General features: G+C 42.2%; 1 protein-coding gene across 23 annotated transcripts in view; it reads left to right on the forward strand.

The window, feature by feature from the left end:
* Positions 1-14346, forward strand: part of KLHL32 (kelch like family member 32) — a 247313-nt gene that overhangs the window by 152136 nt on the left and 80831 nt on the right. For 19 of the 23 annotated variants that reach the window (XR_012158000.1, XR_012157999.1, XR_012158001.1 and 16 more), the window contains one exon: positions 673-888. The exons of 2 other annotated variants lie outside the window; for them this stretch is intronic. Coding sequence is in view for 12 of the 21 variants with exons in the window: in XM_073336806.1 (XP_073192907.1) it covers positions 673-888 (216 nt within the window). In the remaining 9 variants the exon portion in view is untranslated. Of the gene's footprint in view, positions 1-672; positions 889-2880; positions 3011-14346 lie in introns of those variants that run through there. 2 more of the 23 variants (XM_073336816.1, XM_073336820.1) reach the window with 2 other exon arrangements.

The following is a 14346-nucleotide window of genomic DNA, read 5'->3' on the forward strand; positions in this document are numbered from 1 at the left end:
TGTGGGCCTTTAAATGTAGGATCTGTTGATATCTGGGTAGAAAGTACTTTTGCTTTGGTTTAGCTCAGCTTTTGTCAGTGTTCATTTTTCTGCTTCTAGATGAAGAAGTGGCAAATCAGGATACTGTTGGTGCAGGAGGTGAAGGCAAATCTGTTTTAATTCACTGATGATATATCTGTAAATTGAAACATAATTTCAGCATAGAAAACAGAAGTCCTTGGTGAAACTAGAAATCCTATTTATGAAAGTGCTTGCAGTTCTCTTTTCAAGGCAGATGAAATAATTAACAATAAATAATGAGCAAATAATTGTTCTGTAACAAAGCTTTTTAATTAATGGAAAGATTTTTTTAAAAAATCTACGTGTTGAATTCTGCCAGCTCTTGTAATACAGTATGAAACACTTTGGTTTATTTATTGGTCCACATACAACTTCATGTCTTACAGTTGCTGCAGATGCATGCATAAATCAGGCAGTTTCAACACACATGATTTCTGAATGCCCTCTATCATTCACAATTGCCCGATTTGCACATGCAATTGCAGCATTTGCTCACGCTTTTTTTTCACACGTGTGCCAGACCATGATCCTCAATCTGAAGTCACATTTTCCCCTATTTCTCTTTTGCCTTTTTTTCTGAGACACATTTTTTGTTTTGCTTTGCTCACCCAGGAATTAAATAGCTTTAATTACTTGGACCTGTATAAGCTCGCTGACCTCTTTAACCTCACTTTGCTGGAGAAGGCAGTGGTTGACTTCTTAGTTAAACACCTCTCTGAGCTGTTGAAGAGTCACCCGGAGGAAGTCCTGGCTCTCCCATACTGTCTCCTTCGAGAGGTCCTGAAGAGCGACCGACTCACTTCTCTTAGCGAAGAGCAAATCTGGCAGGTAAGGAAATCGGTTGGTGTAATGTGTGACACTGTATAAAACCAGGGAAAACTTTTGTTCAGGAGCCTTGAGCACGTGCTGGTGACACTAAAACGATTAAAGGCTCAGGGAAACAAAAGGGGGCAAACTAGATTTTGACGTAATACAGTAATACAGGATCTGCTCTGTTCTAATACAATTAGTTAATCTGGAAGAAGACTTTTTGTTGTTTGACTTGTGTGGCCTAGTATGTTAACAGGAAAAAATTACAACGTTGTGGCATAATATGGAATATGATTTAATAGCTTTTAATGCTAAAGAAACACATAGCCACATGCCTTTTAATATGTTTTGCTACAAAAATATATATAAAAAATAATCTGGGAAACAATCCTACTGTAAATCTGTGAAAATGGGAGCTTCAGAATATAATGGAAGTAAACATCTGTAATATTAATTACAGTAACACTGCTGTTTGTTTCTTGTTTGCTATCACGCAATATGGGAGAAAGGCAGGGCAAGGTAGGAAAAAATTGTTAAATATATCTGTTTTGGAAAATACTTTTTATCTTATAAAAAGGGAGATACCTTCAGGCTAATGGAAGGGAGAAGCAGTCAGAAGACCTGAGTGTTATTCATGGCTCTCTTAATAAGCTCCTTATCTGCTGGGTGATGTTGTGTAAGTCACTTCATTGCTCTGTGCCTTGGTTTCCCTATCTGTGAAATGAGGGGTATGATTCTTACCTTACTTTGTAAGGTGTTTTGAGATCTGCAGATGAGCCGTGCTATATAAAAACAAACTTCTTCAAACTACCAAGGCAGAGTGGAGATAAAGTTTAATCCTTCATTCTAGTGGCTACCGCACAGATTTATTTCTCAGATTTTGAGGGTAGAATATGCAGTCTTTTCCAAAGATGCTATTTCCATTAAAATTGAAATATAAACTTGGACTCCCGCCTACTCATCTTTGAGAGATCCCCTGGTGCTGTACTCTTTTATAAAGGAGGAGGGGATACTCTGGAGTGCTAGCCCTCATTCCCTTGCTTGGTAAAGCAGTTTTGATGAGTGAGGTTGTGGGGGTATTGCTGACTGGCCCATTTGCTTTCATTATCACTTCACTGCAAGATGAAAGTGCTTCTCAAAGTGCTTTGAGACATCTTAGAGAGGAGAGATGCTGCAGAAAGCCAAGCTGCATTAAATAGCATGCTGGCACTGGTCAGTGTGGTATGGCAGGCGTTCTCCCCACGTTTGCCATTTCCAGTCTGGTAAGTGGGAGTTCTTAAGTCTCTGGTACTGTGACACTGCCCTTGCCCTTTGGGACGAATCTGGGAAAGATTTTCTTAATGGCCTGCATGACAGTAGAGTGGACACTCCATGTAGCAAATATGATAGTGTATGCCAGTGTTGCAGGTCACACTGCAGATACTGCTATGTACAGCAGTGATAATGTGCTTCTTTTTGAGTGACAACAAACTCTACACTGTCCATTTAAGTATTATCATAATTGCCTCTCTAAAGGTTACTAATGCTGTTATGTAGAATGTTTTAAACTAGTTTTCTGCTGCAGGCAAAAATATATATATTTTATTTCTGGTTCTCCAGAATGAATTAAAAGACACACATAAATATTTACCAATTTAGGCATTCAGCAGGCAATAAGAAACTGTTTTTTGCTTTATCATAGTAAATAAATAATTCCCTCATAGTCAACCCAATAGAGGAAAATCAAATCAGACCAGCTATATTGCCTCAAGTGTAGTTAAGTTCATCATTTTTGCTAAGGTTATAGTGGTAATGCAATATACCATGGAAGAATCTAATATTCAGCCCAGGGTGAAGATTGGGTATGCCAGAGGATTAGTGTCAGGGTGCTTTATAGAAGTGAAACTTGATGGACAGGCTGGAGACAGATCTACAGAATCTCATTAAATTGCTGAATTGTTCATTACTGAGCACTCTCCCTGTAATAAAGTGCTCATTGACTTTGACAAATCCCTATCCCATGTCTTGCAGAAGAACAGCAGAGCAGGAGGTGTTGGGGAAGCAAGAGGAAATTGGCACAAAGTGGGGCAGATAATAGAAAAGCTGATGAGGGATACTACTACTTGATTAATGTGTCCTACCTGTAACTAGTGTGGCATCCCAAGAACACACAGATGCACACACATTATAACAACATTGTTTCAACGTGTCCCCAAGGCAACTTCACCAGTGGTCCTCACATCACAGATGCACACACATTATAACAACATTGTTTCAACGTGTCCCCAAGGCAACTTCACCAGTGGTCCTCACATGAAATTCAAACCACAAATTAAAGGTACCCTCCCAGGGGAGGGTCCCTGGAGGGGATCACAGTGTCCCCAGGGCACTACTACGTTCACTGGTGCAGCAAGGTTTAAACTCCCAGCATCCACTGGGTCCATCAGGCCCAATGTACATAAAGATTAAGGCAGTTAAAAGAAAAATATAGGAAGTCTGGCTTTGAGATAACACATAGATTTGCTGTAGATGAAAACTAAAATCTACTGTCGCTCACGTGTGCTCCATGCTAGATTTTTGTTAGGTTGTTGATTGTGGATTCCCCAGTTGATTGAATGTTGTGAACTACATCCTTAAGCAAGACATATTTTGTAAAGTTTAATAGTAATATTAGCTTCTAACCCACATAAAAATATGACTAATGTTCAGTAAGGTTCTACAGTACTATGGTGATGATTCTCCTAGATCGTCTTGGAAAGAAAGTCAAGATTTTATGAAGGATATAGTGGATAAAGTAAGTAGAAGTGCACTTCTTAGTAAAGAGTGCACCGTTATTAACAGAAAAATCTTATGAACCTCATTTTCCCAGCCTAAATGGGGCTTTCCTTTGGAGAGGCAACTACAAGGAATCCAAAAAAATCTATTTTTTACAGTGTGAATAACCCTGAACTTTTCTAACCTGACCTTAACCATGATAAAACAATAACAATGGTGGAGGAGCGGGAAGAAATACAGTTTCTTCTAAACAAATGACTAGAGTCGAGATGGCTACCAGCTCCTGAAAACATAAGCGTAAGAAGGGGACATTGGCGCTAGTGTTTTAGAATCTATATTTTATTGATTTTTTCCCATATAGATTGTTACATTCAACTACTGTGTGGGATATTTAAATACAACTTTTGATAGATCATTACAGGTGTATATGATTCATGGCTTGTGTGCACCATTAAAGTGTGTGTAATAATTCATCCGGGTGGGAAGAGAGAATTAAATAGAGATACAGAAAAGACAAGGAAAAATCCCGAGAAAGTTAAAACAAAAGTGAATAATTCTTTGATCTTGTCCTTCCCTTGTCATATGTTTGACTGAGATGATCAACAGTGATATTTATTCACAAGTTATTGTAAATGCTTTCCAGATGAGGATATAAATGTCTAGATTATCATTAGGTGGAAAGTCAATTTTCTCATAATTGGCTATTTCTAAAAGGGCTCATTGGCTCTACTTTAAGGAAGCAGCTTATTTCTTTCCCTTGGTAATTTAAAAGGTAACCAACCTTATACAGTAATGCATGTTCCCAGAGAAATCTAGTACCAGAGGGCTTCTTGTTGGTAACTTAGAGTGGTAATATGCTAAATTTAAAGGCTATTTAAGCAATAAACTGATGTTACACTTAATATTGCTATACATAAAAATCAGCTATCATCTTAATTCAGAACTTTGATTTTGAAGGGGTTAGAAGTTCACTGTTCATAGGATCATCATAATAGTTAGAGATGGAAATATCTCTTAGGTCACCGAACCCCGCAGTAGTAGTAATAGTAGTCCTCCAATTTATCGAATGATACTACACCGATACTATATTTGATCTTAATCAAAAGGCTAACTCTGAATCGCATTGGACTGAAAATGAGTATTCCAGAGATCAACACAGATTTGTTTTTCCCTCTTTTACTTATACAAAGGGTTGTAAAGAAATCAACATTAGCCATTTTAGATACCTTTTTTGTGAAGTTAAGGTTAAGAAAAATATACAAGAAGGTCCAGCACCTTCCTATCCATCCATCTATCAGTAGATATAGATATTAGAGCTGGTAATAAAAACACAGTCAAAACAGCATTCTGTTAGAAAATCCTGTCTTGACAAAAATAAAATTTTTTGCAAAACCATTTTGACTTTTTGGTATAAAAAGTGTCAATTTTTCATTTCAAATGACTTTTTATTTCAAATGTACACATATATAAATTAGGGCTGTCAAGGATGTTTAGTCTTCAGAAGAGAAGAATGAGGGGGGATTTGATAGCTGCTTTCAACTACCTGAAAGGGGGTACCAAAGAGGATGGCTCTAGACTACATGTTCTCAGTGGTAGCAGATGACAGAACAAGGAGTAATGGTCTCAAGTTGCAGTGGGGGAGATTTAGGTTGGATATTAGGAAAAACTTTTTCACTATGAGGGTGGTGAAACACTGGAATGCGTTACCTAGGGAGGTGGTGGAATCTCCGTCCCTAGAAGTTTTTAAGGTCAGGCTTGACAAAGCCCTGGCTGGGATGATTTAGTCGGGGATCGGTCCTGCTTTGAGCAGGGGCTTGGACTAGATGACCTCCTGAGGTCCCTTCCAACCCTGATATTCTATGATTCTATGATTAAAAAATTAATTTTTGTATTGCGCTTAAAAATTAATTTTTGTATTGCGTTATTAATTGCGATTAATTACACAATTAATCACGCTGTTAATAAGCTCACCAAAGATTTCACTGTTACGCCAAGCTGGTTGCCTACCATATTTGCTATTCTTTCTGCACATCGGGATGGTTTGTTCCTGTGCCTCCAATAAGGCTTCTTTAAAATACAGCCAGCTCTCCTGGACTCCTTTCCCCCGCATATTAGCCTCCCAGGGGATCCTGCCTATCAGTTCCCTAAGGGAGTCAAAGTCTGCTTTTCTGAAGTCCAGGGTCTGTATTTCTCTACTCTCCTTTCATCCTTTTGTCAGGATCCTGCACTCAACCATCTCATGGTCACTGCTGCTGAGGTTGCCACCCACTTCTACTTCCCCTACCAGTTCTTCCCTGTTTGTAAGCAGCAGGTCAAGAGGAGCATGGCCCCAAGCTGGTTCCTCCAGCACTTGTACCATTGACTTTATAGTTACATAACTTTTCCTACTAATATACATTTTTCCTAATACAATTTTTGCACCATTTCCTATTGTCTTAGAATCACTGACCAACAAGGAAAATTGATCCCTGTCGTCTTTATAACATCCCTTTACATACGTGTGAAGTTATCTCCCCTTATTTGCCTTAGTGGTAGGCTTAATGTTCTCTTAATCTTGTCATTAGTTGACAATAAGATCTTGTGTTACTTTCTTCTGAACTTATTCCAAGTTTGACTGGGTTTTTTTTTTAAATATGAAAATTTCTTATTGCAACTGTAAACCTATATAATGGTAACACAGGTTTTATTTTACATTAAAGAGCAGTGATTTATGAAAGGCATCTCTGTGTTCTATGCTTCTAATTTTCATTTTGATACATGTCGATTCCACTCCATGATTTTTTTGCTGCAGCTGTAAGCAATAAGGAAATGACTGGAGTGCATTACTTTTGCCTCAGTGTCCTGCAATAATATTGCCCCACCTAATTTATCCTGGATTAACTGTAGAATTGCATAGAGCATCACACTGGTAGGCAGGAGGGCTGCTTTGCCTGCGGCTCCTGAATTTAGGTCATCTCTGCAGGTAAGTAGGGAACATGGGATTTAGTTTAAAAACAAAGTGCGGAAAGATGACACCAAGGCACACACTCAACAAGATGGTTTCTGTATGTCGCATTTGCATTGGTCTATCTTCATGGAGTCTAACACACAAGATTAACTGAAGTATAATTGTATGTATCAATGTATATTTAAGTAAAAGGAAATGTTCTTGGTCACTAGTGTTGTGCTGCTATTAAAGCTACAGACACAGTGTCAAGATGAGTAACAGTATATTTCTAGGTTTGACTTTAATCTATTTACTGTATGCAGTGATAACATACCCAGCAGAGGACATCTAAGTACAGGTATGAAAAGTAAAAGTAGTAATCATAACAGATATCTAAGCAAGGTGGCCACTCAAAACAGTTGTCCCCACAGTGCTTAACATCAGTCCCTCTAGACACACAATTATAATAAACCTATGTTTACACTACGAAATTCGATCAAATTTATAGCAGTCGGTTTTTTAGAAATCGTTTTTATATAGTCGATTGTGTGTGTCCCCACACAAAATGCTCTAAGTGCATTAAGAGCATTAACTCGGTGGAGTGCTTCCACAGTACCAAGGCTAGCGTCGACTTCCAGAGTGTTGCACTGTGGGTAGGTATCCCAGAGTTCCCACAGTCTCCGCTGCCCATTGGAATTCTGGGTGGAGATCCCAATGCCTGATGGGGCAAAAAACATTGTCGCAGGTGGTTCTGGGTACATATCGTCAGGCCCCCCTTCCCTCCCTCCCTCCATGAAAGCAAGGGCAGACAATCGTTTCGCGCCTTTTTTCCTGAGTTACCTGAGCAGACGCCATAGCACGGCAAGCATGGAGCCCGCTCAGCTCACTGTCACCGTATGTCTCCTGGGTGCTGGCAGACACGGTACTGCGTTGCTACACAGCAGCAGCAACCCATTGCCTTGTGGCAGCTGATGGTGCAATAGTCCTGATAACAATCCTCATCATGTTCGAGGTGCTCCTGGCTGCCTCGGTAAGGTCGGTCAGGAGCACTTTGGCAGACATGGGCGCAGGAACTAAATTAGGAGTGACTCGACCAGGTCATTCTCTTTAGTCCTGCCGGCAGTCCTATTGTACCATCTTCTGGCGAGCAGCCAGGAGATGAGGATGGCTAGCAGTCCTACTGCACCGTCTGCTGCCAGCCAAAGATGTAAAAGATAGATGGAGTGGATCAAAACAAGAAATAGACCAGATTTGTTTTGTATTCATTTCCTCCCTCATCGCTCCCTCCCTCCCTCCCTCCGTAAAATCAATGGCCAACAATCGTTTCGGTGAGATCTGTCAAGGGCACCTTGAAAAGTTTAATGGAGATTCAGTCCTGCCTGAAATACTGGGGGGAGGGATAGCTCAGTGGGTCGAGCATTGGCCTGCTAAACCCAGATTTTTGAGTTCAATCCTTGAAGGGGCCATTCTGTGTGACAGTTGTTTTTGTTTCTCCTTAATGTAAAGTCACCCCCTTTGTTGATTTTAATTCCCTGTAAGCCAACCCTGTAAGCCATGTCATCAGTCGCCCCTCCCTCCATCAGAGCAACGGCAGACAATCGTTCCGCGCCTTTTTTCCATGCAGACACCATACCATGACAAGCATGGAGCCCGCTCAGATCACTTTGGCAATTAGGAGCGTATTAAACACCATGCGCATTATCCAGCAGTATATGCAGCACCAGAACCTGCCAAAGTGAAACTGGGTATATAGGCAACATCAGCGCTGTGACGAGAGTCATGCGGACATGGACACAGACTTCTCTCAAAGCACGGGCCCTGGCAACGTGGGCATCGTGGTGCTAATGGGGCAGGTTCATGCGATGGAACGCCAATTCTGGGCCCGGGAAACAAGCACAGACTGGTGGGACCGCATAGTGTTGCAGGTCTGGGACGATTCCCAGTGGCTGCGAAACTTTCGCATGCGTAAGGGCATTTTCATGGAACTTTGTGATTTGCTTTCCCCTGCCCTGAGGCGCAAGAATACCAAGATGAGAGCAGCCCTCACAGTTGAGAAGCGAGTGGCGATAGCCCTGTGGAAGCTTGCAATGCCAGACAGCTACCAGTCAGTCGGGAATCAATTTGGAGTGTGCAAATCTACTGTGGGGGCTGCTGTGACGAAAGTAGCCAACGCAATCAAAGATCTGCTGATATCAAGGGTAGTGACCCCGGGAAATGTGCAGGTCACAGTGGATGGCTTTTCTGCAATGAGATTCCCTAACTGTGGTGGGGCCATAGATGGAACCCATATCCCTATCTTGGCACCAGAGCACCAAGCCGGGGAGTATATAAACCGCAAGGGGTACTTTTCAATAGTGCTGCAAGCACTGGTGGATCACAAGGGACGTTTCACCAACATCAACGTGGGATGGCTGGGAAAGGTACATGACGCTCGCATCTTCAGGAACTCTGCTCTGTTTCAAAAGCTTCAGGAAGGGACTTTCTTTCCAGACCAGAAAATAACCGTTGGGGATGTTGAAAAGCCTACAGTTATCCTTGGGGACCCAGCCTACCCCTTAATGCCATGGCTCATGAAGTCATACACAGGCACCCCGGACAGTAGTTAGGAGCTGTTCAACTACAGGTTGAGCAAGTGGAGAATGGTGGTAGAACGTGCATTTGGACGTTTAAAAGCGTGCTGGCGCAGTTTACTGACTGGGTTAGACCTCACCAAAACCAATATTCCCACTGTTATTACTGCTTGCTGTGCGCGCCACAATATCTGTGAGAGTAAGGGGGAGACGTTTATGGTGGGGTGGGAGGTTGAGGCAAATCGCCTGGCCACTGGTTACATGCAGCCAGACACCAGGGCTGTTAGAAGAGCACAGGAGGGTGCGGTGCACATCAGAGAAGCTTTGAAAACCAGTTTCATGACTGGTCAGGGTACAGTGTGAAAGTTCTGTTTGTTTCTCCTTGATAAACCCCCCCACCCTTGGTTCACTCTACTTCCCTGTAAGCTTACCACCCTCCCCTCCTCCCTTTGATCACCACTTGCAGAGGCAATAAAGTCATTGTTGCTTCACATTCATGCATTCTTTATTAATTCATTACACAAATAGGGGGATAACTGCTAAGGTAGCCCAGGAGGGGTGGTGGAGGAGGGAAGGACAAGGCCAAATAGTTTAAAAGTTTAAAAGCACTTTTAAAGTTTAACACTTTTAAAACTTATTGAATGACAGCCTTCTGTTGCTTGGGCAATCCTCTGTGGTGGAGTGGCTGGGTGGCCGGAGGCCCCCCCACCGTTTTCTTGGGCATCTGGGTGAGAAGGCTGTGGAACTTGGGGAGGAGGGCGGTTGGTTACACAGGGGCTGTAGCGGCGGTCTGTGCTCCTGCTGCCTGTTCTGCAGCTCAACCATGCTCTGGAGCATATTAGTTTGATCCTCCAGCAGCCTCAGCATTGAATCCTGCCTCTTCTCATCACACTTCCACCACCTTTCAGCTTCAGCCCTCTCTTCAGCCCGCCACTTACTCCCTTCAGCCCACCACCTCTCCTCCCGGTCATTTTGTGCTTTCCTGTACTCTGACATTGTCTGCCTCCATGCATTCGTCTGTGCTCTGTCAGTGTGGGAGGACAGCATGAGCTCAGAGAACATTTCATCGTGACTGTGTTTTATTTGCGTTCTAATCTTCGCTAGCCTCTGGGAAGGAGAAGATCCTGTGATCCTTGAAACACATGCAGCTGGTGGAGGGAAAAAAGGGGACAGTGGTATTTAAAAAGATGCATTTTATAGAACAATGGGTACACTCTTTCTCGGTAAACCTTGCTGTTACATACATAGCACATATGCTTTTGTTACAAGGTCGCATTCTGCCTCCCCCCACCATGTGGCTAACCCCTCCCCGTGGCTAACAGCGGGAAACATTTCTATTCAGCCACAGGCAAACAACCCAGCAGGAAGAGGCACCTCTGAATGTCCCCTTAAGAAAAGCACCCTATTTGAACTGGGTGACCATGAATGATATTACTCTCCTGAGGATAACACAGAGAGATAAAGAACGGATGTTGTTTGAATGCCAGCAAACATACACTGCAGTGCTTTGTTCTGCAATGATTCCCAACTGCGTGCTACTGGCCTGGAGTGGTAAAGTGTCCTACCATGGTGGACGGAATAAGGCTGCCCTCCCCAGAAACCTTTTGCAAAGGCTTTGGGAGTACATCCAGGAGAGCCGCGAATGCCAGTACAAATCAATCATTAAACATGCTTTCTTTTAAACCATGTATACAATTTAAAAAGGTACACTCACCACAGGACCCTTCTCTGCCTGGCGGGTCCGTGAGGCAGCCTTGGGTGGGTTCGGGGGGTACTGGCTCCAGGGTGAGAAACAGTTCCTGGCTGTTAGGAAAACCAGTTTCTCCGCTTGCTTGCTGTGAGCTATCTATAACCTCATCATCATCATCTTTCTCATCCCCCAAACCTGCTTCCGTGTTGCCTCTCTCTCCATGGACTCAGTAAAAGCACAGGGTGGGGGTAGTGGTGGCTGAACCCCCTAAAATGGCATGCAGCTAATCATAGAAGCGGCATGTTTGGGGCTCTGACCCAGAGTGGCTGTTTGCCTCTCTGGTTTTCTGGTAGGCTTGCCTCAGCTTCTTAAGTTTCATGCGGCACTGCTTTGGGTCCTTGTTATGGCCTCTATCCTTCATGCCCTGGGAGATTTTGACAAATGTTTTGGCATTTTGAAAACTGGAACGGAGTTCTGATAGCACGGATTCCTCTCCCCATACAGCGATCAGATCCCGTACCTCCTGTTCGGTCTATGCTGGAGCTCTTTTGCTATTCTGGGACTCCATCATGGTCACCTCTGCTAATGAGCGCTGCATTCACCTGCAGCTTGCCATGCTGGCCAAACAGGAAATAAAATTCAAAAGTTCGCGGGCCTTTTCCTGTGTACCTGGTCAGTGCATATGAGTTGAGAGTGCTGTCCAGAGCGGTCACAATGGAGCACTCTGGGATAGCTCCCGGATGCCAATACTGTCTAATTGCATCCACAGTACTCCAAATTCGACCCGGCAAGGCCGATTTCAGCGCTAATCCCCTTGTTGGGGGTGGAGTAAGGAAATCAATTTTAAGAGTCCTTTAAGTAGGAAAAAAAAGCCTTTGTCATATGGACGGGTGCGAGGTTATATCGATTTAATGCTTCTAAACTTGACCTCAAGTCCTAGTGTAGACCAGGGCTCACACATGTTATGAATTAACCTGAAGACCATCATGTGGGGATTGAAGATTCAGCCAGAGTAAACAAAAGTGGCACCATTTTGGCAGACGGTCAGTTGATTAAAATGTGAAGTGCTCTGTGCTTGAAGAAGACAAGTGAAGAGCATCCAGTGTTCTCACTTGTTCTTTTCTGTAGCTAAATCAAAAAGAATCAGAGTTGAGCAGTAAGCCCTAAAAGATTTTTTTTTTTTTATTGCTGTTGCGCTGTCCTCTGAGATGTGTTCTTGGCAGAGTTCAAGGAAAAGAAAAAACAAATTGGCTGCTGACAGGAAAGTGCATAAATGTTCCTACAGTTAACATCACTGGGCCCATCCTTGTTAGGAGAAGGCTCCTGCAGTGCTTAGACATGTAGTGCCAGCCTTGGTAGCTCATAATGTGCTCTGAGTGGACTTCTGCAAGCAGTTGTCTGATAGTGAAGGTATTGAAGTGGAGAGGAGGAAATAGACAAACTCGGGATGCATCAGGGTAGGAAATCCAAAAGGGCAGAGTTATGGAGTTTTTACCAAAGAGCTTAAGAGTTGGGTTTTTTTTAAAAAATAAATTGGGGGGGCCGGGGGAGGAAACCCCATTCCTCCTACAGTTAATGTATTTGTGATGTGACTTGGAAAAGCTGCCTAGATATTTCAAGGTATTAAAAAGAGTATTCATAGGTCGTGTTTGCAAAAAGTATGCATACATCTTCTACTTATAAAAGACATGCGTTTGGATAACAGAAGCCACATTTACACATGTAATTCTGAGGTGCTGCATGTTCATTCTTCTGTTTTGTGGACACAACATTGGCACACACTTTTGGAAAAATAGCCCTAATGATTTTGTAGCAATATAACAACATAGAATATATATAACTTAGTGACAAATATGCATTTGAATTGTATGGTTTTGCGTAGGGCCTGAAATGGTAATATCATATAAACCCTTATGGAAAAGTCCTATAGATTTGTGGGACCAGCCTAACATTTTCTATGAAATTTTATATAGCAACAATAGATTTCTGAAGGATGGTTCAAAAACCTATAGAAAAATATAATGATTACATTCTATAGGTATTTAGATAAGGTTCTATAAAATTTAATGGCATTTCTGTAGAATTCTGTTTTTCCTGCTTAATAAATCTATAACATAACACAAAGCTGTAATACTTAAAATGTGGCTATCGAAAGTTACAGTGCATTTTGTGACAAATTAGCCTAAAACATTATTTAAAAGTCCAATGCAAATCTGAAACCTAGTCTAATCTAAACTTTACAGAAAAAGCTATTATCATTCCCCCCCACCCCACCTAAAATTGATCCAATGTAGTTTCTAATTTCAGTCCTCTAGATTGAGATCAAACAACAATGGAGAGTCGGGGCTAGACAAATCTATTTGTGAGCCCAGAGCTGTTTGTTCATTACTAGCTTTTAGAATCTGTTCTCCAAATAATTGTTTATAGTGGGTAGTTGCTTATAATTTTTAACCTTCTCTTTTCTGTGGATGGACCTGTTCCAAATGACACAGCAAGTTGCCTGGCCTTTGGTCTCCATTTTTTTTAATGCTCTGGTAGATTGTCACCTGCTGTAATTTTGCACTCTTATTTCTCTGTGACAATCTTGTATAAAGAAAAGGGTATATTGATTGCAACAGCAAGTATAGGCTTTCCACTCCCATCAGTCCCAACTAATTTATTTTATTTATTTCTTTAAATTTCCAGATGTGCTCATTCCAGAAGCACGGGACTATAGAATGGTTGCTAACAGTTGTGTGTCAAAGCTATTTGTTCCAGGGGGCACTCACTAATATAAATTGACTTCAAGCAAGGCAGCTGGTTGTAGCACTGGAATTTCATCACTAGGGAGCCCTGCTGCTCCACCACAGCACAAAGTGTCGGGGGAGGAAGAGGGTGTGAGGAGCCCATTCCTAGAGCCTCAGCACAGATTCCCAAAAGGGACAGGTCAGTGCATCAACATCATGCACCAAACGGTGGAGCGAGCCAGCTGCCCAGTGCGAATTATGCAGTACCCTCTGAAACTGTAGCAATTTTTTCCTCCCATCAAAATATAAGCTATTTTTGCCCCGGTGCTCCAATCTACTCAAGGAGGAATCCTGACCCTTCCTGGTAATATGGTGTCCTAAAGGCACAAATGAACCTCATATGGTAATATCAGGTCAAATGTAGTGATCTGAGTTGGCCCATCTTATGCAGAGACAAAACAGCCAGGTATCAAAGTTTTAGCAGGTTTTATTTTGTGGCTTGACATTTGACCAAACGTCTGGGTTTCTGCTGGGAAGGTTATGGTACAAGAGTGTAAGTCAAGAGATCTTGATTATATACTCAGATGTGCCACTGATTTCTTATGTCAAATCACTTAATCTCCCTTTATATCAGTTTTCCTATCTGTAAACAAGTACTTCAGAGGGATGCTGTCATTTATTAATTCCCAGCAATTGCTCTGAGAACCTTAGAAGAAAGGTGCTATGTAATTTTAAAATAATACCAGTAATGCTTTGGGCCTAGTCCCATGGAAGTAATGGTAATCTAGATGAGTGAGGATTTACTCTCCG

Source organism: Lepidochelys kempii, chromosome 3 (assembly GCF_965140265.1).
Source record: "Lepidochelys kempii isolate rLepKem1 chromosome 3, rLepKem1.hap2, whole genome shotgun sequence".
NCBI lineage: Eukaryota > Metazoa > Chordata > Testudines > Cheloniidae > Lepidochelys > Lepidochelys kempii.